This window comes from Diadema antillarum, unplaced genomic scaffold (genome assembly GCF_040938485.1).
Source record: "Diadema antillarum isolate AM-2024a unplaced genomic scaffold, OU_Dant_1.0 seq00000546_RagTag, whole genome shotgun sequence".
In the NCBI taxonomy this organism is placed as follows: Eukaryota; Metazoa; Echinodermata; class Echinoidea; order Diadematoida; family Diadematidae; genus Diadema; species Diadema antillarum.
This window is the reverse complement of record NW_027271492.1, coordinates 2,099,661-2,124,654: the sequence shown is the minus strand read 5'-3', so window position 1 is coordinate 2,124,654 and position 24,994 is coordinate 2,099,661. Positions and strand designations below refer to the sequence as shown.

Below are 24,994 nucleotides of genomic sequence, written 5' to 3'. Positions count from 1 at the left end.
ATAAAGAGCAGTCAGCCGAGAAGTATGTTTGGTATATCACTGTTAATATTTAGAGGTAACGAATCAATTTATTCTGGCAAAAGAGCAGGCCCAGAGGCCTCTCATGGTAGACCCCCGACCACCTTGACGCCCGTCATTCTTTCCCTTAGAGGGAACATCACCCAGGAAAAACATGACAGGTTTGTTTAATCAGCGCCTTTCCCGAGAAAGACTTAAACATAAAAGGAACAAAATAAAACCAAACAATCATGCCATAAATAAAACACACAAAGTAAGACCGACAAGTTATGCAACAGGAAACAGAATCCTGTCAAGATGACAGAAGAAATTTAACACGAACAAACAAACAAGCAAACAAAAAACAAACACCTTCGAGCAACGGAATGATACTATTCACAAGTTACATAATACCACAAAATATCATTCCTTTATGAGTATTATTTAGGTTTAGCAACATTATCATCTGCACTCATATCGTATTCCCTCACATGGGCTGCGCAACGTTTTCATGGGAGTAAAATGTTACCCTCTCACTTCCCCCCCCCCCTCTCTCTCTCTCTTTCGACGGAAAGAATGTGCCGAATCCTCATGGGTTTTTTTCTTTTAATTTTTTCGATTTTCTTGAAGAGCCCATCCACCGCCACCCCCCCCCCTTTCAGCTGCCCCTGCTCCATGCCGTTCCATTGTTGTTACTGTTAGATCAAGGTATGTTATCAATATACATCAAACTATAATCAATGATGAAAAGAAGGCCAGATTCTTAGAATACTCAGAACATTTTCAGTGGCTTTGCGGACAAAAGAGACTACTGCATCTGATTAGCGTTGCATAATGAACATCTTGCACAGGAATTGCTGAAATGGCGTCAAAGGGTAAATTGATAACAGAAACGAAATAAAGCTGCAAACCATACAAGGAACTAACGTTAATAGATAATTCACAATGCAATTAAAGCCTGGGTCATTATTTCATTTTTTTTTTCATTCCAACAGAACATTGAATGGAAATTTCGATACACATGTACAGCATACTAGTACACTATCGTGTGGATCGCACAGTGCGAGGAGGGCTAGTGAAAGGTTTCACAGATCTTGATGTCTGTCCATCGAGACCATTCATTCATTCATTCATTCATTCATTCATTCATTCATTCATTCATTCATTCATTCATTCATTCATTTTCCATTTCCAACAGAAACATATAAATATTTTACATCATTGAACTGTGATGAGAAAAGAGATCACTTTCTTCCCTCGGTGATCTTCCTTTCATCATCCTTTGGCAAATACAAAAAAAAAAATAGAAAACAACGAAAAGATATCGAAAAGATACATTCCGTGGGGCTCAAAGCGATATTTTCCTCACTATAGTATGAAGTGTAAAGAGAATCAAAGTGGAAAAGAGCAAAGAAAATGATTAGATCTGCTCGTCCATCACGCTCTAACCACAGTAAAATTTGCAGAACGCTGTCTAGATTCTGGTCTCAACCCTTAGCATTATCATAATAGATTGATATTGATGAAGAGTAATACATTAACTGGCCACAGCACAAACATCTAATGCATGTGCTCCATACGCACAGCACTATACCTTACATATTTTCCTATCATGTACAGGTACTATTGCAAAAATTTACCTCTTGTGTGAGGCACACCGGAGTTCAATTCCCCATGAGGTCGTCAGCCCATTCATGCCATGCTCGTCCTGACAATCTCTTGCTTCTTTGTTGAATAAAATGTACTGCCTTTTATGATTTATAATAACCATATGCATGGCTCGACACTAACTTTTTTGTTTGGTGGCCCGATGGGGCCACCAAAATCCTAAATTTCAAATTTTTGGTGGCCCGAGAGAAAAATTTGGTGTCCTGAAAAAAAAACCAATAAAAAACATTAAAAGTCGTTTTTTCTTAATGAGTCAAATATTTAAGATTTATGATAGTAAGAATTAGAAGTTGGACATATCTACTCGTAAATAAACTTCAACAAACTTGCAACACTCACTCTCGGGCATTCATTCAGTCCTTTTCATCCATCCTCTGAACAAATTTAACTGCTAATTTCCGGCGCAAAAAGTTACGAATTTATTGACATACTTTTCAAAAAATTTTGGTGGCCCGAGGCGGGCCACCAAATTTGCCCTTTTTTGAAATTTGGTGGCCCGACTTTCATTTTTGGTGGCCCCGGGCCACCGGGCCACCATTAGTGTCGAACCCTGCCATATGTGACCCTGCACCACAAAACAAACAAAAAGTCGCCAGACATGAAATTTTATTTAAGAACAAATTCTGAAAGAGCAGACTTTTAGCTTTGAAATGATGTATAACTCATATCAAATGGACTCTTCTAACCTATCTAAATATTGGAAAGAAGGCACACACTCAGGAAAAGTGTGAACTGAGAAAAGAGGCTCTGAAGTACAGTGTCTATTCAAGCGCTTAATCTTTACCAAGCCGTGCTGGCTGTGCAATGAATGGGACAAAAAACAGGATGTGAACAACAATGAAGGGATTTGTAGATTAAATTGAAATTGATCATGCCTTATTAACACATTCTGTCCTTAATTAATGCCAACTTTCAAAGCAGTGGCGCTATCCTTTCAAAAGTTACAGGACTTGAAAGTTAAGAGTGTGTACAAGGTTTTTAAGAAATGAAAACGGGACTGTAAAGACACAATTAATCACACTACTCTGCCAAATAATGTTCTAGAAAAAAGGCTAAAAAGCACACTTTCCTGTCCGTTTTATTATCCCAAATTTTAGCATAATGTTGAAGAAGAATTGCTCTTTCAAAAAATATGAAAAAGTCAACATTGGCTCGGTTGACCCATTTCACCTATTTTCAGTCCTCACACAAAATCAGTGTGTGCGACTTTTTTTTTCGTTTTGTGGTGCACGGTCACATTATGCTGGAGTACATATGAGATTGTACTTTTCTTTAGTTCCATGTAATTCAATTACGCTTTGCTAAAATCTTTACAATAGAGTAATACATTATTTCGTTTTAATTTGTGAGGCATTGAAGACAATCTTTGTTTGACGATGCGCGGACTTCTGTATTGTTTGTTGCCTGTTCTACTAATGGCAAGGAACTTCAACGCATGTATGCAATATGGCTGCTTTTCTACATAGTGGGAATCTTAATATCTTAGAGCGTCATAATGCATGGCTTGCCCGACGTAACAATTTACGGAATTCATGTTCAAACAAAGAATGAACTCGCGTAGACCAAAAGTGACCAGAATGGTCCGTCAACTTGCTGGGAAAGGATCACTTTCTTTGTTTTTCATTGCATGCCTTAACAAACTTTTTTCTGTTAATCTTGCCAGAATACCAGGCCTGTTGTCAGGTGGATGTGCTGACAAACATTTACAATAACACGAATAATCATTGCATCACAGATAAAAAACCATTATGCCTGTTGGTACAAATTATCCATTTTCTGCTTATGCACAAAGTGAAACTAAGAACTGGCTTATACTGTATCGATAATGGACACTGATATAACGAATTCGACATTCCTATACATTAATGTCTTATCTCCTACTTTCTTTCCAAACTTTGTTCATTGTGTTACTGTACCTAGAGAGAAGATTACAAAAGTAAAAAGAAACCAACAATACTACTGAATAATGTTATAAAGGGTTCTTGGGCGACTTCAGCTAACACTCTTGCACACGAGTAACATTGCACAAATTGATAACCTTACGAAAGTGCGGTGTTGAGTGGAAGCATTACTTGACGCCAGTGCTCGAGTGACACTTACAGCGTTGAATACAGTGAAGGTCTAAAATAACAGTGATAATCAGAGTGTACATGCTTATGTAGGTAAAGGCATAAATGGATAGTTGCCCCCCCCCCCCCCCCCAAAAAAAAAAAAAAAAGAAAGGAAGAAAGAAAGAAAGAAAGAAACAAAAACAAATTTCATCGCATCCTGTTCGGATAGTACGTTCAGTGGTTCAATATAGCCAACTTGTGTCTGGAAGTGTCATCCCGAGTTTCTTGCAAACTTGTGGAAGCGCGTTCGTGTAAATATTGGCACGTTCAAGTCCGTCGTTTGTGGATAGGCTCTGCATGTTTTATCTCGCGCCCTGGGCAAATTTGCCAAATATTGCAACAAAAGGTAAGTTAATGCTAGCGATTATTGCAAGTTTTTGTGCGTCTCTCGTTCATGGTAGTGTGTCAGGTTGCATGTTTTGATTTTTTTCTTAGGGTGGGGTTGCACTTTACAATTTGTGTATTTACAAGTTATGTGAGTGTATATACTCTCTTTTTTCCCTCCATATACCTGCTCTGTCTATTACAAATATTCATACGAACGAGTGATACACACATGTATGTTGATCATTGACGCTCACAATGGCAAATCGTGATTCAAAGAATTTGTCTTTAAGGCACACAGCGAGTTTAAATAGTGTTCAGACATTTTGAAGTGTCTCTTCTTCGTACGTTACACAGCACACAACAGCGCTATATGCAACCGTACAGCACCTTGTATACAATGTAGAAGTCGCATATGAACAAGCAACGTGAACATGGCAAGAGTTTCTTGATGAAAACTGAAGATGAAGACCTCATTCTTTCTAGATGCACTTCGATACCATGTTAACATCTATTTCTAATATTCAAAATACACCAACTACGGTGATATTAATATAAAGCATTTGTTGATGCCATGCATCTGCAGTCACTCGGTAACATTTATCCTTGTGAACTTTGGAGTACTATTGTGGTAATAATGTCCTTTCTGGTCTGTTCTGACAACCGATCAAGGCTCAACTTCTTCCAGCCAATCATATCGTCCGCTATTTATATCTTTATAAAAACTATGGCTTCTGCTGGCTCGACGTTCCTCGAGCCCGAAGGTGATATCGATGAAGCGTCAGTTCGCGTGAATATTCACAAGGATAATTGACGGGGAGCGTCGGGTATGGCCAGCACAGCTCTTCCCACTGAAATGTCAATGGACCTATGATGAATATTGAGAAAGCACAAGGGAACGTTTTACCACCAAACGATGCAGAATGGGTGAGTTTCTTCAAATGAGAATTAATTTCACCTAATTTCTTAACGGAAAGGAATGCTCAAGTCGCCACGATGATGGCTGTCTGTCAGTTTATCTTTGAATGTAATCATCTTAACCCTATAAAGCCCAAGGGGGGGGGGGGCACATTGTGCCCCCCTACCATATTTTCGTTTGCCACTTCCACACCCTTTACTCGATTTCAACCAAATTTGGTGACTTTTCCTAGAATCTTATTGCAAACATTTTTTATATATAATTTAGCTATGTCCGATATTGCTGGTTGCCATGGCAACCGTAAACTGACAACCATGTTCGTCAGATTTTGCATGATTTTCTGTTCCAATTTCAGTTAACAGTATGATAATGGATGAAATGGGGGTTTTCTTGGCTGCAATTTGCTGGAGGACCAAAATGTGAAGTAATAATGGTTGTGAATTACCCTGAAATGCTCTTCTTATTATTTCTTTTATTTTTATACGACATAGGCATCAAACAATAGATATAATAGAAATAATTGAAAATATAGCATTTTTCAAAGACTACCATTTTATTTTGGGTTATTTTCACACAAGCTTTGCCTATAATATCATTAGTTCATCATATTATCAATCTGCAAACTCAAAATTTCAATATTTTGGAAATATGAAATGTTATAGCAATACATGTACCCATTCCAAGCAGTACATCATAGGTTTCATATATTTCTTTATATTGTAATGAATAGCGCCCCCACATGTTGACCTTGAGAAATTTCAACCATTACATATAGTGAAGGTTGACTTGCTTTTCCTTTGTGGTAAATATGAAAATGATTGATATAAAATACAAATATATATACTGGGGATAAAGAAATAAAAAGAAAAAACATGATTTTAGCATATTTTTTATGTATTTCTTTATATTTTGGTAAATAGCGCCCTCAGTGGATGACCTTGAGAAATTTCAAATGTCGGGTCATGTAGAGTATCAGTTGCTCTATCCATGTGCCAAATATGACGGTCATAAATAATATAATAAAGAAGTTATACAGCCCCCTTGGGCCTGGAAGGGGTCAAAATAGCTTGGGCTTTATAGGGTTAAAGGTAAGAACTTTGGTCATGTGACTGACATCATTTTTTTTTTAATCCATCAAGTCCTCGGGCACTTTTGCTATATAAGTTATAATTTTGTCCTCTTTCAGTTCAACTTAACTCAAATTTATTATTTCTTTATTCTATATTTATCACAATAACATAAACTTCACCACTTCTTAATACAAAGGAATAATGAAGATTATATATTATAACAACAGCGAAACATAATAATAATGAAACATTGTAATAAATCATCAAAGCATATTCAAATCAAATTGGTAACTCGTAAACTTACTGCACAGAAAGAATAAAGAAACAGATAAATTTGGCATATTTATGGATCAGTTTTACATCTAGAGATTTCCTTTTCACAATTCTGTAACAAAAAGTAATGAGGGTATTTAACCAAATATGGTCTCATATCATTCAGTATTTATGATAATGTTATCTTCTGAAATGAAACAATAAGTAACTGTAAATGGTGGCAATTGTAACAAAACAAAAAGATACAGTGTCAAACGACAGAAATATGAGTTCTGTTACTTAAAGGACAAGTCCACCTTCATATACATGTGGATTGAGTGAATGCAGCAATATTAGTAGAACACATCGGTGAGAGTTTGAGGAAAATCGGACAATCCGTTCAAAAGTTATGAATTTTTGAAGTGTCTGCTCAGTCACTGCTGGATGAGAAGACTACTACAGCTGATGATGCCACATGCGTACAACAGTATAAGGAAAATATAAAGAGAATTTCACAAAATGTTACTTTTTGAAGAAAAAAATATGCACATTTCCTCAACTTGTCACTGACGTATGTTAGGGGTAATATTATTCCCCCTGCCTTCTGAAAGAGGGAAGTCAAGCATTCTCTTATTATGCGAGAAAAGTGACAATATGTTGAATTTTCTTTATATTTTCTTTATATCGTTGTACACATGTGACATCATCAGTTGTAGTAGTCTTCTCATCCAGCCGTGACTGAGCAGAAACTTCAAAAATTCATAACTTTTGAACGGATTGTCCGATTTTCCTCAAACTCTCACTGATGTGTTCTACTAATATTGCTGCATTCACTCAATCCACATGTCTAAGAAGGTGAACTTGTCCTTTAATAGGTTAATAAACTGACTAACACTTACCTCATAGACAGCTGACATTCGAGACAACCTGATTTGAGGCTCCTCGTGGACGTATGCATCGTTTCTACCACCTGCCGTAGCAACCTCTCCTCCACCGGAGTCGTCACCGAACTCGAAAATCCGCATCTTCTTCAGCTTGTAGACGCAGAGAAACAGGGTACTGCCCAGAAACACTATAGCCGCGATGACGAACACGGGTATGCCAACGGGGAGGAGGTTGAACGTGCTCGGGAAGCCTACTGCACCCATGATTACGAGGGCGAGGCCGACAAAGAACAAGGGGGCCGATATCAGGAAAGCCACGCTGATGATGGACCAGGCTCGTTTCGTGGCGTCCTGCTCACTCGTTATGGATGCATCGTCTGCAAGCAAATCTCCGTGGTTGCTAGGAGACGCGGCTGCGACTCTCCGCGGAGCAATCTCTTCACGTGTGTGTGGAACAGGTTGGTGATCGTCGCCATTTGACTGCGTATTCAGTGACAAGTCTGTAAATTTGTTGTCTACTGGTTGTGAGATGCCATTCTCTTCAGTTTGTGAAATCGTGTCTGGATCTCTGGGCGCTGTTTCCTCCGAGGAAGAGGACTGTGGTGATTCCTGGTCGCTATCCATATTGATGATGCAAAATACCACACGAAACTAAGCGTCTGGGAGCTGGAGTTATCCTTGGATCAATTGCAACCCTACCAATGACAATTACCAAGAAAACAAGAATTTTATCAAAATCACGCCAATTAATAAAGCATAAAGTTAAAGGTTATACAAAGGAAAAGCTGATAATGTATACATGACAGATGAATTTAGCCTCGTGTAATAGATGTCATAATCACATGATCGTGTAAGTAAGACCTCAGCAGGAATTGATTTCTACATTTCTTAGCATGGCATGGCCTAAAAGTAACATGCTTGTTAATCATGCGAACTCATCACACTCCATTCTCAAATCAATAGTTAAAGGTATTGACAGCGAACCAAAAACAAAAAATAATGGTGAGTTATGTGCATAAGGTGGATCATATAACATTGCGTCCTGAGGACCTGAATTAAGGGCCTAAATCACTTGAGTGACGTCACTCAAGTACTAGAATTCCATATGCTTTGGGACATGAAGCGAAATCATGTCCTTTTCAATGAAACCAAGTACAGGAGTCAAATTTGGGATTTCGCCGTGAATTAAAGCAAACAGAATTTCAACAACCAAGAAAAAAAAGAATTGTATTTTTTTTTTTGGGGGGGGGGGGGGAGTTTCTCTCTTTCTCCTTAATTGTTTAACAGCTTCACTTTTCACTCCTTCGTCTTATCCAGCACACGTTGATACCTCCACACACAATCGGTTCCGTCTGATTATTCACTTGCTTTCAAATTGCCTTGGCGGTATCGCATTCTCGTCTGCACAGGGATTCTTTCTCATGCAAATTCATTGTACAAACATGATGTGGAATATGGTACAACCTTTCGTTTATGCATACATTGTGCATTTTCGAGTACAGGTCGAGCTAATACCTAAACACGTGAAGCTTGATTTTTAGGAGTATCAATAGCACTATCATCAAATAACTTATTCGAGTATATCATACACAATGACTGTCTTTGAAACACAAAGTAAATCTCCATGTAATAATAGAAGAAACTTACAGCATAGTGCCCATGATACTTACTATTCTGTAGTGATAAACATGTAATGGTCATTATGTTGACCAGTAGATGTTGCTACTTTGCAGTCGCTATTACCAGCTTTATTTCTCTTCTTTTTTTTTTAACAAAATACATCGTCATATCTCATTGAAGTTTATCTATAATGTGCTATCTTAGGTAAATAGGCAAAAAATGTTGGAAACTTTGAATCGAATCAGCTTCCTACCCGCCTTGCTACCAGAGTTGAGGAGACTTTTAACTTTTTTTTTGCTACCTTATTTCTTTCCAGACCACATTAATCATACTTCTAGTTGTAATATGGTAGCGTATTCTGTACTAATACGTAATACTTTATTGAAACTTCCTGAAGCGGTTTCTTTTCAATTCGTTCCTGGAGAATCAACATGCATGATTAAGATTATGTTTTATCCTTCAGGATTCCAGATTCCAGTACAGTAAATTAAAATGGAGTAAAATGGAGAATTAAAAATAATATTAAATGGAAAAGAAATTAAGATATTCAGCAACATGAACTCTCTTGTCTCTCCACGAGTTTCAGAATTTGGACAACACAAGCCTTAGGATCAGTACGTCATTTAGATGCCTATAGAGCCGATTGTAGGGTATAGAAATGTAAATGATATCATCATATACCCTTTGCAAGCTACGAGCTACGTATCGGATTACCACTCACCTACAATGTCATGAATGTAGCAAAGCGTTGGAAGAACACGAGTGTTGAATGTGAATTGAGTTTTCGTACCTCTATGTAACAGGTGCAGCTAACGTTGCAGGGTCCAGGCATTTCGATGTTCATTACAGACTGCTTATAGCAACAACGTGCACGTTCAATGCCTGAAGGACAACATCGCAGCTCCACGCGGGAGGTACCACTTTTATTTTTTCCCAGCGTACGTTCGAGACGAGACTATCACAATGCCAAATGTCAATAAAGGTTTGTCATCACGGTACGATTCACGACAATAGAAGCGCTGTGACGCCACAATAGGGAGGAGTCGTTTGAACTGATTAAGAGGACACGGGGCCAAGAATCTATTAAAGCAAGATGTCCGCGAGAAATTCTCCATCTCCTTAGCTTAATACAGCTGATGCGGAGATGTATGCCTGTATTCATGTGACGTACGCGTATTGATATGTGATTACTATAGAATTCTGCTTGATTCATACGAATCACTCCGTTCAGAGTTGAGGTAGTCGGTGACAATAATCATTATATTCATGGACAGTAAAGAACGAAGCAGAGAATAATCTATGTCATTGTTGTTTCTTTGGTATGACAAGAACAGCGACGACCTTTAAGAGTGTAGGGGAAAATAGTGTTGGCAGGGAGATGAAGTACGTCAACGTTTACCTATGTACATATTAGTGAAAATATGTTGTTGATAGGTAATTATTATGTCCTGCGATTAAGCGCGTATTATCACACTTTTTCTACTGAAGGCTTTAGTACGAGTTTCACGCAGGTATCACTTATTATAGTGACACACACACACACACACACACACGCATAATAGCACAATGCAGATACTATAAGTAATGCATGTACATCATGCATGTACATCATGCATGTATACATCCATCTATTCATGCATACCTTTAAATATGACTGCAATTGAATGCTGCACACCTACACATAATAATTTCTACTATGATTCCCTATTCGTATCCAATCCCTTAGCCCCACCCCGGTTTCAGCTACTGCATGCCTATTGTGATTCAAGATCTTATCTCGTCTGTAGTTGATCGACTCTCGCCCATAACGATAAAATCTTCGAGTAAAATATTGGAGAGGAAGAGAATTTGTGTATAGTGTGTGACGGCGAACAATGCCAATAATTTGAGAAATGACCTCAGCCGTCTGCTTTACCTATCCACATCATACAGATATTTCATGAATAATTCCGTGCGGCAAAGGCTTCTGTTATAAAACGAAACTTTATTAAAAAGCCTCAAGTCAAAAGGCCATTCGCATATTTCTTTTCTAATCTCACAAAAGACAAAACCTTGGGTAGTTCGTAAGAAATGGGCTGATTACATAATTCAAGTCATCATTTCCATCGTCTCGTAACCATGGGAACTACATAGAATAGGGTAGGGTAAATGCATAGCTGGTACTGAAAATTGCATTTTTCTTCTGATTGCAGTGGCGATAATAAAAGAAGAAAAGCAGCAATTCCATGGTCCTATTTACATCGGGTCACCTGTCCGCTGTAACCACTGTTATCCGACATGACCCTTCTCTCATTTTTTATTATTATCTTCTTCTTTTTTGAGGGGGAAGGGGGAGGGGGGGGGGGGCGAACACTTAAACCAGGTATATACAGAGCAAGAGCGACGGACGGTTAAAAATTTGGGATTTCTCTCCCAGTAAATACATTCCGAGGCTTGGAATCGAGCATAAGTATGATTATGTCAAGTAGGAAATCAACTTGATAGTTTATCAAGATATCCCCAGTGTACTTAAATTGATTCAAATCGGCGTATCGTTAACGGCGTTCACAGGGAGTCATCAGGCAGGACAGGCATTGGAACAAAATACTTTACAAGAGAGAAGAAAGATCTTATTGCATTAACGTATTGTATCATCGGTTGCCAAAGGGTCAAGCTTATAGCTTATCATTGGCAACCGTTCTGTATGGTAATTCATAACAAATGTATTGTAATTGTGTCACAAATGTATTTGTAATCAAAATTGTTGAAATTGTTGAAACTAGCTATAATGAGTTTCATATTTGTATATTATCATGTTTGATTATGTTGAAAAAAAAATTAAATGATGTCATACGGAGAATGAATAAATCAAATCAAATCAAATCAAAATCAAATCAAAACATGACAAACTTGTTACCATTGGTTAGTACATGGTGTCTCAGGACTGTTCCCAGCTGATGCTTTGAGGTGTAGTTTGGTATCAGCTTGTGACAGATGGTATTATACAAATGATGCACAGGATAGAGTGCGTTAGTGTAGGCGTATAGTGCACTCGAGGGTATTTACACACTCTTAAAACATCCGAGTCAGAACTGACCCGGAACTGGGTCCATTGGGGTCATACACCGTTCCGGGTCAGAAATGACAAGGAATGGGGTCAGATATGACCCATTCAGAGTCATGAATTGGGTCAGGGTGACCCCATTCGGGGTCTTCATGACCAAATTCCAAGTCATTTTTGACCCGGAACGGTGTGTGACCCCAACGGACCCAGTTCCGGGTCAGTTCTGACTCGGAATTTTTTAGAGTGCAATCGTGAAACATGCACGAGGCGAAGCCGAGTGCATGTTGCACTACATTGTAAATACCCGAGAGTGAGCTACGCCTCCACTAACGCCACGAAATAATCCTGTGCATCATTTGTTTTATAGAATGGGTCGAAAATTCGAAAACTAACAGCATTTTTCAGCGTTTTTCACGTACCTTTGTGGGTCAAGACGTCCGAAGATGTTCGTCCCAAACATTTACGCACGTCGCACTCGGAAATCCCGCACATACAGTATAAGTATGATGGGGGGGGGGGGGGGGGGGGGGTGGGTTTCCGGACACTTAAGTTCCCGCATGAAAACTTACTTATTTTACATAGAATATGCACCCTTGATATACCTTAAAGACTTGATATAGACTCCTCATATAGGCCTACTAGACAACATACTCTGAAAACGGCGTGAGAATTAACCTGCTAAATCGTTGGATTTGCCCTTCAAAGTGACTCCATGTACGCGTCCGGTCCCACAACGCTTGGTCTACTGTACTGTACAAAGTGTACGTATATAAGAGTATACGTACGCCACACATGCTATGCACAAGGGAAGAAAGGCCGGCCGGCCGGCAGCCCGAACTAGAAGTTGTTTACAGGATTGACAGCGCGTATGCATGCAATTCAAAGGAGCCGCCGCGCGCACAGACGATCGGCAATAGGATTTAACACGCAGTGCAATGGGACTAGAATAAAGGAAGCACATGTGACTCATTTCAGCGCTTCCTATTGGCTACATTCTTGAACCCATTTTATAAAATGTAAATAACGATAAGGCTCATTTTCAAATTGCATGTTCACAGTATGCCGCTTCACGTAAACCAATGCCCTTAAGGATGGATGGTGAAAAACGAAAACACAAAGGGCCGCGTAATCTTAATGGCAATTTGTGTTGTGTAGGAAGCTATACAAAAGAGTGAGATGAGTAATTTAAAAAAAAAAATAAATGTATCAATGATATTTCAAATAATATGGCTCCTTTTCCACAGGGAAAGCAAAGTTCGATGAACGTGACTTTCCTGTTTGTTTTGAAAGTAAAGCGGAACAAATAAACCATGAATAGATACAAAGAATATGCGAAACAAAATAAATATAGAAAGTTGACATTTCCTCATACAACTTCGTTGAAACCAAGATTTAACCCTGAAGATGTCACACTCCAGTTTCGGTTATCCTATCTCAGACAGGTCAGATTCTTCAGATTGCTGTATGCTTGTTTTTATCTATGCAGCATCGTTATTATTAAATTTCCTTAAGTTGCTTTTATTAAAACAAATTGTAAAAAAGAAGTATAAAAAAGTAGAAAGCGCTTAAAAATATTAATGTAAATCATTCTGGAAATATTCTTCTTACGTATTATTATCATAGACGTATAAGCTTTAGCCTTAATCAACAAGGGGCTCTCACGGTAATAGATCAAAATGAGAACATGACGATTAGTCTTACAAAAATGATCAGTTTCCTCAAAAGTTGCCATTTTTCCAATGGAAGTGATTGGATGTAAAATTCCCGATAAATTTCTCTTGGCTGGTTTCTGCAATCAAAAGATGGTTCAACCCGTCGATCCGTCGCCAGAAATGAACGGCTTAAAATGTAGTTAAAGTCATCTTTTGTATCATGATCAATGAATGAGCTTTACAGCAGGTATGTCAGAAACGTCATTATGCCCCAGTCACATAGACATCCCGGATCACCCCGGACCACCCCGGATCTGATCCGGGGTGATCCGGGAGGGATCCGTGTTGACGCCTTGGACATCCTTGGATATCCGTGTACAAACTGGTGTATGTCCATGTAGATCCGGGGACATCCGGGAGGCCAACACGGCAACTTTTGGAGGTCAAAAACATCCAGCATCATCCGGGGATTGCCGTGTTGGCAATCCGGGGTGGTCCGTGTGGCTGCCGTGTAGCTGCCGTGTTGATCCGTGTAGATGCCATGTTTGTCCGTGTAGACGCCGCGCTCTTCTGGCCTTATCCGTGTAGCTGCCGTGTTGATACAGGGTGTACAGTCATACCAACGCGGTCAATCGTGGTCAAAAGTATCCCGGATCTCCCCGGATCTCCCCGGAGGATCACCGTGTAGATCCTTGAGCATCCGTGTTTATATGTGACTAGGGCATTATTATACTCATGCCCAATTACCACTAATTTCCGAGACTCGCACCGTATTTTGGAAAAAAAATATCATCATATTAAGTCTCATCTCTATGGAACACTTATCAGGGATGGGTTTTCCCCGGCTCTCTCTCCCTTCTCCCCCACCCTCTCTCCCTCCCTCTCTCTCTCTCTCTCTCTCTCTCTCTCTCTCTCTCTCAGTACTAACAATGCTGATACAAAATCACCAACATGGTAACCATTGCGCTCCGAACTAAAACTCATTAAACAAAAGTGACATTAAACCCACCAAATTCCAAGAACTCGATATATCCTTCATCAAAATAAATTTTAAATGGGCTATTAATAGATTTTTAAAATTTTATTGTTTTATTATTATTATCATTACCATTACTGTTATTATTATTATCATACTTAATATTATTATTATTAGTAGTAGTAGCAGTATCATTCTTCTTCTCATTATCATTATCATTATTATTATCATTATCATTATCATTATCATTATTAAGATTATTATTATTATTATTATTATTATCATCATCATCATCATCATCATCATCATCATCATCATCATCAATATAATCAGAGTTCTTACCCACAGACAAAAACTAACCGGAAAAAAAAATAGCCAAAATTCAGCGAGCTGTGGGCTTTCATCGAGAGGGAAATAGCCCACAACACTGGATTCATCGCATCATAAGGTGAGTATAGAAGATCCACTCAACAGATTTCTGGCTTTGTATCAACACGATATGGGACGGACGGACGGATAACCAGAAAGCAAAAGTGCTTCTGGCACCCTTCCAGCATTTGAGGCGATGCGGAAGCATTCTATTCCTTTGTCATGTTTGTTGCAAGCGACTTTAAAGGTCCAGTTTACCTTTGGGAGCAGTGATTTAAAAAAAAAACACATAGAAATTCAAGATATCACATTTGATGCATATGTGCATTCTGTTGTATCACAAAACATCCTACCATATTTATATATTTTTTTTCGCAATAAAGCCTAAAATATAAGGAGATATCAGTATTTTTCTTTAAAAACCATAACTGTAGACGGTTTGGTCTGGAAACATTTTTATTATAACTATTGTTCACATTTTGTGTATCTAACAATACTTAACATTAATACGGATTCAAATTTTTACAGTGGTTGTTTCTATCCCTACCTCACATTTTAGAACTATCTTAAAGGGATCGTACAGTTTTGGTTGAGACCTAATCTCAGGTTTCTAACAGTTTTTGGTGAGATAATGCGAAACCTCTTATGAAATATGAAAGAGCATGTAATTCTATGAGGAATTCAACGTTTATTTGATCAAAATTGGTTTTGAAATGGCTGAGATATCCAAAAAAGTGCGATTCTAATAAAGTGTGGGACCCACACTTTATTACGATCGCTTTGTTTTACTTTGTTTTTGGATGTTTCAGTCATTCCAAACCGGATTTTCATCAAATAAACCTTGAATTCCTCTTAAAATGGTATGCTCTGTACTACATCAGAAGTGTTTTCTTGGTATCTCGCAAAAAGTTAAAAGCCCAATTCTCATCTCCACCAATACTGTACCATCCCTTTAAAGCATTAATGCTGGGTTTTTGTTTTATCTGCAATGGTAAACTATGCCTTTAAATTGTGAACTGGAGAATGCGTCACAATGTACTAAATTGACATACTGTTGCGCTCGTCCGGGAGCAGGGTAAGTCATTATACAATCCGTTGGGTGTCAAGTGACCGCAGTCTTCATCGCCGCTGTTGCTCGGCTCTCCGTTGCCCCAAGCTGGACAAAGGAAAAAAAAACCCGAATCAACATGAAAAGATTTCATCATGCAGTAATAAATGAAATACAAGAATATAATATAAGCCGCTGTAGGGTAGATAATAGATGGGTGAATCTAGTACTCAATAAACAAGGAGAAAATGACTAGGAAATCAGAGTAGAGTCTCGCCGAAAAAATTATCCCCCCCCCCCCCCAAAAAAAAAAAAGAATATATATATATATATATATATATATATATATATATATATATATTCACCATATCAAAGGAAATTGTCGGCACTATATTGCAGTGTCAAAAACATTTCATTTCCAACAAAAGTACAAATTACAATTTGATTTTCATACATATGCATACACGAAATCAATGCAGCTCATTTCTATACTAAAGAATAGTAAAGAATAGTTTAAGAGAATGCAATCATGATAGGCAAATTGTAACTGAATTTTATTAAGGAAAAGTTGTCAGAAATGGAGGGAACTGCTGAAAAGCCTGGCTTGTAGAATGCAGTCCCCTCATGAGCAGTAACTAATGGGCAAATGAAACAATGAAACGATGAAACGATATGCGGGAGATATAGAATAAAATTATATGCACACAACCGCACACAAAGACAGACACTGTAACCAGGGGACCGTTTCATGAAACTTTTTGTCAGTGATTTACACTGACAACTGTTAAAAGCTACTGAAATCCTTGCGTCTGATTGGCTGATAGCAAATTTGTCGGGGAAAATCTCCGACGAACTCGTTGATGAAACGCCCCCAGGTCTCTAGGATAGAGGATACGCAGTTTTCTAGTAATAGGGAGCTTTAGATTTTCGCGACGGGGACGTTCAGATGGGGGGGGGGGGGGGGGGGACCTGGTTTGAGCATGCGCAAAATAGCTTATCAGACGCACGCCTGAGTTTTTCACTACGCGTCCTGGGCTATTTTTGCGTCCTGGGCTATTTTTACGTCCGCTCAGTTCACGACGTAGAGAGCTACTTGATGCACCGATCATACTAACTATGGGGCGCCATTTATTTTTTATACGTTGCGTCTCAGCGTAATCTAAAGCTACTTTTCAGCACGATGCAGGGAAGAGGAGAACGTCCAGCTCAAGCGTCGTCTCAAACGTCCGCGCAGCAAATCTAAAGCTCCCTAATATAAAGCGGATATGCATTGAAAGAAGAAACATTCTTTCTGTTGATAATGCGCATTACTCACATTTTAGTCACTATTCTTAAAAGAATTGTCAACTATGTTAAGAATGGTGTCGACAAAAAGACGAATGTATCAAGGGGTAGAATCGAAATTCTCTCCAACCTGCAGCATCCAGCAAATAATATTCAGATAAAGATTTGGACCCATTTCCGGCAAAAAAAAAATAAATAAATAAATGAAGATTTTTCTTTGTTTGCTTGTTTAATGTTATCATCACATCAATCATTTAAAAGATAAAACGCCTTAAAGAATAACCATTCGATAATCAGCAAACGATGAATGATGATAAATTGAAACACTTTGTTAATGACGGGATAGCTTGTACTTAAGACACATCATTTGTGAATAACTCTGTTCTTGAATGATCCCGCTTACGGACAAATTGAGAATGAAAATTTTAAGACAATATATACGTATGGAATTTATATCATCAAGATATTATCAGGAGTTAGAATAAAACATGATATTTCTGATTAATCTGATTAATGTTTTGATATTCCAGGATGCTAGGATCCCTTTCTCTGGTTAGCCAAAATCATTTCTCTCTTCTTTTTTTTTCTTTTTTATAGAAGGGGCTTTATCATGTAGATCTATATATTCCTTTATTTGCCATTGGCTGGGGAAGTCACAATGTGACGTCCCCACCTTTTCAATGTCATTGAGAAGGCGCAAAGTTGGTAAATCATTCCAAGAAAGCTCACATCTTATGCCACGATACGACACTTTTCTAAAATATCGCAATAATTTCAAGAAAACCAGAATTCGATTCAAGTCAGTTCAATTCAATTTCATTCAATTCAATTCGATTCAATTTCATTCAATTCAATTCAATTCAATTCAATTCAATTCTGTCTTTATCATCATTATCAGCGTCATCATAAAAATCATAGAATAAAGTTTACATTAATATACAAAAAGTATCCCTTGTATCTTGGTTTAACATGCCTTTAATTATGTGTTTCCTTTCTGAGTAAAATGAAAACTTATCATTTCAGGTGGTTTGTTTCGTAAAAGTGATTTTATTTTACTTATAAAAATGTTCTTTGCCCATGGACACGTAATTTTAGGAAGGAGTTTGGTAAACGCTTTAAAAAAGGGCCCCTTTTGTGCATAAACAGGGTCCTTATAAGTTAACGTGCCCACCAAAACTTTCCAACAAACAAGACATACAAAAAAGTGTTTTTTTTTTGTGTGTGTATTTGTGTCATAGCGATTGAAATTACGCTATACTACGTGCGTTTTGTACTTTTATTTTTGGTCGGTGGAAGTGCTTTCGTCTACTTATAAATAAAAAGTATAAGCATATATTATAATCATTTATTTACATAAAAGCATAAACAAATATGATGTTGCAACGTTTTGAGCAGCGATATTTTTCATGTAGTATCTGCAGCTCAAACTTTATTACGATGTCAGCCCCCTTCAACCCCCCCCCCCCACACACACACACACACACCCATACACCACTCTAACAAAAGACAGGATGATCTAGTTTACCTCGGAACTCGGTTGTGGTACCGTTCCGGTCAATCTCGCATATCCAAGTGCCCTCTACGGCAATGTCATTACAGTTTAGCCAAAATTTCGTTACAGACGAAAAGAGCGCCCGGAAGTCCTCCAACTCCTCATCGCTCTCAAAGGCAACCAAAGATGGATAGCGTTCTCCACTTCCTACCGCGACCTTAGCCAGCGAGGAACACCACGTCCTGGCCCGTGTCCAATCAGTGTGTTGGTTGAGGTTCTTGTAGCATTTGTTTGTCCCAGCGAGCCATCCATCGGGACACACAGCTGCAAACACAGAACAGGACCGAATATTGTGTACGGCTCTTACTTCAGTTTTAATGAAAAAGTTTAATTGAAACAAAGAAAGGGAAATCTGACCAGAAACAAGTGATAAGTAGTAAAAACCGATTGAAACTCATTTTTTTTGCTCAAAGTTTTCACTATATATATTATATATAAACACTATACAAATATATATATATATATATATATATATATATATATATATACATATACTCTGATCTGATTTGATTTGATTTCTGCATTCCTATTCCAAGACAAGAATACCACATTCAATCGAACAAAGATATTGAGTTATAATTTGGGAGTTGCTTTAAACAAACGAATACACTTTGTTTTACTCGGATCTTTCATGCTCCAAACCCTAGCATTGCAGGATTTTTTTTCAAATGTTTCGCTAGAAGTCAGAGCAACAGAAACAACAACAGCAACAACAACAACAACAAAATAGGTCAAGATAGGTCAACGATATCATTGATTTCTCCACCACAGAAAGTCAACATATTTTTATATTGTGTAGGAAACCCATGTACCGAGGAAAGATGTTTCTCCTAACCATATTTTTCCAGGAATGTCGTATAGACATTGTTATTGCACCGAGAGATTGAAAATGTTAGGGGCACCACCCTTTGAAATTGAAAAAAAAAAAATGCATATATCCAAAACCTTTAATGCCTTTGTAGTTTTATGTTTAGGTTTTAGGTGTAGAAGAACAAAACAATAATAACTCATCGATATTTGGACATGTACTAATCATTTACTTGACTTGGCTGGTTTCCTATCGTATCTAATAACGTTCTTGCAAATATTATGTATCCCATGCACTTTACCTGGTTGAATGAATAATGAAAATAATGATAATAGTTATGATAACAATAATAATAATGAATAGGAAAAGGGTTTAAGGAATATACTTACAGCTCCCTGTGACGGTTATTGATGGGGTTGATAGAGTAGTTGCTGAGGTCTCAGAATGTGTGGTGGAAGTTGTAGATGATCCTGTTGTCGATTGTTGCTTTGTTGATTGCTGACCTAACGCCACTGATGACTCAATCGTTTCATAGGTCGTTGTGCTCTTGGACGAGTCGCTTGTCAATAACCCGGATGGTAATGAACTCACCGGTAGCTCTGTAGTCCCACGTGCGATTGTAGGAGTAGGGCCTGCCGCGAAGTTATTTGTTGTGGGTTGCTGTGGCGTCACCTGCGAAGTCAACGCATTTAAGCTTGTACTTTGTTGCTGTACGAGCTGTACCGCCGTTGAATGAGGCGAGTTACTGCTAGCAGACACCCTTCCATCTGTTGTTTGACGTACACCAGTTACTGTTACGGCGGTGGTGTCTTGATCCTCGGCGCCAGCACCAGTGCCAGTTGTTGGATAAGTTTGAGCCAAAGTTCCTTGGCCCATTGAGGAGAGAGCTGCTGAAAGTTCTGTCGCTGTGGATGAGACGACATTTGCCTCTAACGAAGTTCTTCCAATCGATGAATAAGTGGCCGATGTCCGTACATTCGTTGCAGTGTAGTGAAATGATTTTGAAAGAGCATTCGTGGAATTGGCTAATAGGTCGTCGACTGCAATAATGATAGTAATGCATGAAAAGTATGAGAAAGACAAATTAGCAAAAGTAAAACATCTAAGAAGAAAGGCAAAAGAGCATCGCGGGTGTAATTGCTTCTGCTCACATTTCCTATCTCTTTTTCGCCAGTGTTATTACATTGTACTAAGTTGACATTGCTACTAGTAATATTGTACCCTTGACCCTTGACCCGTAGCATATAAATTCTCTAAGTCTCCCCTTTGACACTCTTTACTCCTACACCTTATGAAACATGGAATCGTTTGTTGTTGTTTTTTCTGCTGAGAAATCTTATCCTTTTTATACCTTTTTGTGTAATGTTCTCAAAAGCTTACAGAATGCCTTTCAGTGTACCAACTCTTATATTCTGTTACCATTACTTCTTGCCTGCAACCCTCTACAATTTTCATGGGCTTTCCCTGTTTTGCTTTGCGAATTCAACAGTAATTTTTAGGACCACCGATTCATGAAACCATTACCATTAATCTTCACAACTGCCTTGCCTTTGTCTATGAGGGAATTAAAAACTGCCGTTGGCCACTGATTACCAAGTAACGGCATGCACGCGCACACAATTTGATGTCGCCGTGTCACTACTGGCGTTGACGCCATTAGAGCAGGAGCTTGACTTGGAGTCACGTATTCAGGTTGAAATCGTATTTCGCGACCGTCTAGAAGTCTGACGTTCCGACAATGAGACGCACCGATGTGCTTTGCACACAGTTTGTCGGCACTTGAAGATACTGGCAGTGCTGACGACGAAAAATAAGAGGAGTTAAAATTGAAATGAGAGTGAATATGAATTATGCTGAATGTAAAAAAATATGACGGTGGCGTTGTGAAATATACCATTTAGATCGCGAATGTGTTGATAGCTTTCTATGATTTCTATTGTTCATCGTGGAGGCCTACTTTCTCATATTAGAATCAGCTACTGTTTTCGTTTCCTATATGCCTGAACGTAACAAATTTAGAGACGTCTCCTCATGATTGAACGTGACAGATTTACAGACGTCTCTTATACGTCTCAACATAACATATTTACAGACCGGTAGGCAAAGAAAACTTCTTAATCATCTTTTGAGCGACTGCGTTCAGGGTGCCTTCGATTGTTGGAGAGATGCTCTGAGAATTCATTTATCAAACAAAACATGAAAACATTCAGAACGATTCAAACAGGAATGTATCAATGCATCAAAGAGAATATATTGAAATCTACGGAAAGTGTTGTTATAATTGACATCGGCATTATTAAAATAGGGGCAACTCGTAAACTTTAGATTATGATTTTATGTTGCAGTTTTCATAAAGTGCCACTATACAGTATTTCATTGTTGTGTTTGTCACATAAGACGAATCTTTTTCACAATCACAGTTAATCTCCAAACAGACCTACACAGGGAGAGATGGAGGGAGAGACCTTTGTCCTTTGTTCATTTAGGTTATGACGTCACTTCTCTAGCCACACTGATCTAAACATTTAAAAGAAACAAATAAACAAAAATTACTGTAAAATCAAAGTGAAACCTTAGGCAAATCAGAACACTTGGGTGTGCACTCACCAAATAACTGCGACGAAGCTCCAAGAATAGCCAGCAACAGAACGAACTTTTCGAGGAGAAATCAAATAATTTCAAAAGACCACCTATTAGATATATGTTCGTCTTTGTATTGCTTAAATTATTTATTCATTCTTTTTCAACTTCTTCTCAATAACGTCAAAGCTATACAGCAGAATGCAGGCGAATATACAATTTGCGAACGCAACCTCATCCGACAATCAATATTTTAAACATCTAATCTCACATCAATGTAAAACGTTACAGGTATAAATCATGGAAAGGCTGAAAAGCCTCAGAACTTAAACGTGAGGAAGCCCGAAGTAGAAACACCAGATTGAATACAAATTAAAACAATATGATAGAAAATACGTCCAATTCTATTCTACACTCAGTCTTACTCGTCCGATTCCTCCCCAGCCCCCTTCAGTTATGACAATGATTAACTGCATAATCGCATAACGCATTATATAATCACGTGATAAGAAATAATTTAGATATACATTGTAATTTGATGGATTTGCAGTGCATTGAGTTTTCAATTACACCATAACTAGTAGTACGCCCCTTTCCCTTATAAAGTATGCATAGTGACGCATAAGTTACAACAACGGGGGATATAATATATGGCATGCTAAACTGTACGATTGCAAAATGATCGAAGGTCCTTGTACTTATATGAAAGGATTTACTTGCCAATTACGAGTAAACGTAATGGGCGTCACCCATCAAACAGCAGTGATAAACATTTCTATAAGAGACTAACTCTTTGGTATTTCTCTACTTCTCTCCTCCCCCCCCCCTCTCTCTCTCTCTCTCTCTCGCTCTCTCCTGGTACGTTCGTGTGGTCTTGGATTGGTCAATGCTTCAACCTACCGTGATTATCAGATCCTCTTTATCACAATGATCAAAGAAATGTTAAAATGCAGTGACAAAAAGATCAATTCTTTAAGGTTTTCTTTACAGCTTAGAGGCTTGCTTGGAATTATCATAAAACCACATTCATGCAACTTTCTCTTAGGTGGTGTTTTCGTTTCACAACATGAGTATGGAAAGGAAATATTGGGAAAGACCTCAAACAAACAAACAAACAAACAAACAAACCTAAAACTGAAAGATATGTGAACAGACGAATAGTGCACCTGACCTCCAGAGAATGAAGTCAATCACTGTCTATCAAACCCTAGAAACACTGTGTCTCGCTATTGTCCGCGGGTTATTAAAAACTGATATCATTAGACATTTTGTACGTGGGTGCATTGACATGATAAATTCACTTAAAATTTAAAGTTGTCTGGCTATCTGGTGTGCCTGCAATTCGTCGATAATCTTCTGTGGCATTCACTTTCGAGAAAAAAAAAAACCCATCTTGGTCGATTCATCAATTTCCGGTTTATCGGAATATTCAATCAAGTGATTACACTGCAACCCTCGGGATAATGGTCGTGGTTGGTCAACATGATCTTTTAGATAATTGAATTTTCGTGATTGAAAATGCGCTTAGAGCACCATTTCAGTATAATTAAAAAAAGCGAATTGAAAAGAACATAACAAAGCAAATAAAGCAAAATGAAGAATAAGAATGAAGCGACGAGATACTTCATTTAAATTAGGTTTCTGTGTATAGCACATATTGATTTGTCTGTTTTTATTTAATGCCATATTTGTTGATCTTTTTAACAAAGTGAATTTGTTAATTTCACCTTCGGTTGCTCTGCTTCAGAGCGTTGGTGAGTTTGACTGTGAATTGAATTACCTATTCATAAGAATTCCTGTTTCCAGTATATTTTAGTACCGAGCTTTCCTGATTAAGAAGCCCTAACGGGCTGTTGTGATATCAGCCACCTCATACGAATTTAAATATCAACAACAATTAGAAATGAAATTCAATTCTTGACTCTGGATCTGATATTCCGCGGTACAAATGGTCATAGGACCTGAAGATGGAATGTTGGAATTGGCGAACAATATGTCCCTTGATTACCAAGAATAACATAATACACGTACCAGCGTCGCTATATGCTTTGTAGCTAATCTATTGCCACGTATATGCCATGCAATATTGCAACCGCTGCTGTCACAGCAGGGCCGAAATCAGCCAGCTCATCTTCTTTCCCCATGCAATTAATTTTGTATGGTTCCTTTTTGGGTATTCAGCTTTCTTTGTTGTTTCTAGGTGTCACCGACAATCAATTTCTTCAAACCGACTTTATAAAACGACATGTTGCAACTGATTGTCAAATTGCCCTACATCGACGTGAATAAGCACTGAATTGATCAATGTAGGGCGATTACATGTATATGTCAATCAGTTGCAATGAAAACATCTCGACAGAAGAATTTCATGAATTTGAATAATTACGCAGTACCCGCTGCATGCTACAAGGATTAGAATCAACACTTGCTGTTGCGAGAAATCGGTGGTCTAGTCATTGCTAGTGGAGATGACGCCTGTCCGGAGATCAGGAGGTCGTACGTTAGAATCCTGCTCGAGTATGTACGCCCATGATTTTTGATCATGGTTTCTACTAAAACACTGATCAATTCAATGCTTACGTCGACGGAAGAATTTCATGAATTTGAAAACTACATGTGTTAAAGTTTTGTTTAGTTTGATAGTTTAATTATGTAAGTTGCGTATCATATCTGATGTCTAATATTGAAGTGCTTCTCTCAATCATTCCTAATGATACTTGTATCATTGATCATGTTCACGGACGAAAACATAACATTTTCCACTGTAATAATGACGTCATACTCTTTTGTTTAAAGGGATGGTTCAGTATTGGTGGAGATGAGAATTGCTCTTTTAT

The 24,994-nt window shown here is 38.2% G+C and overlaps 1 protein-coding gene across 1 annotated transcript in view; it reads right to left on the bottom strand.

Annotated features, from left to right (window-relative positions):
- Window positions 1–15,987: 15,987 nt before the first annotated feature.
- The window catches only part of LOC139734771 (uncharacterized), a 34,960-nt gene continuing 25,953 nt past the window's right edge, over window positions 15,988–24,994 (bottom strand). Inside the window, exons 13-14 of the mRNA XM_071645565.1 lie at window positions 18,837–19,033; window positions 15,988–16,041 (exon numbers count right to left, since the gene is read on the bottom strand). Of these exons, the coding sequence (XP_071501666.1) occupies window positions 15,988–16,041; window positions 18,837–19,033 (251 nt within the window). The remainder of the gene's footprint in view (window positions 16,042–18,836; window positions 19,034–24,994) is intronic.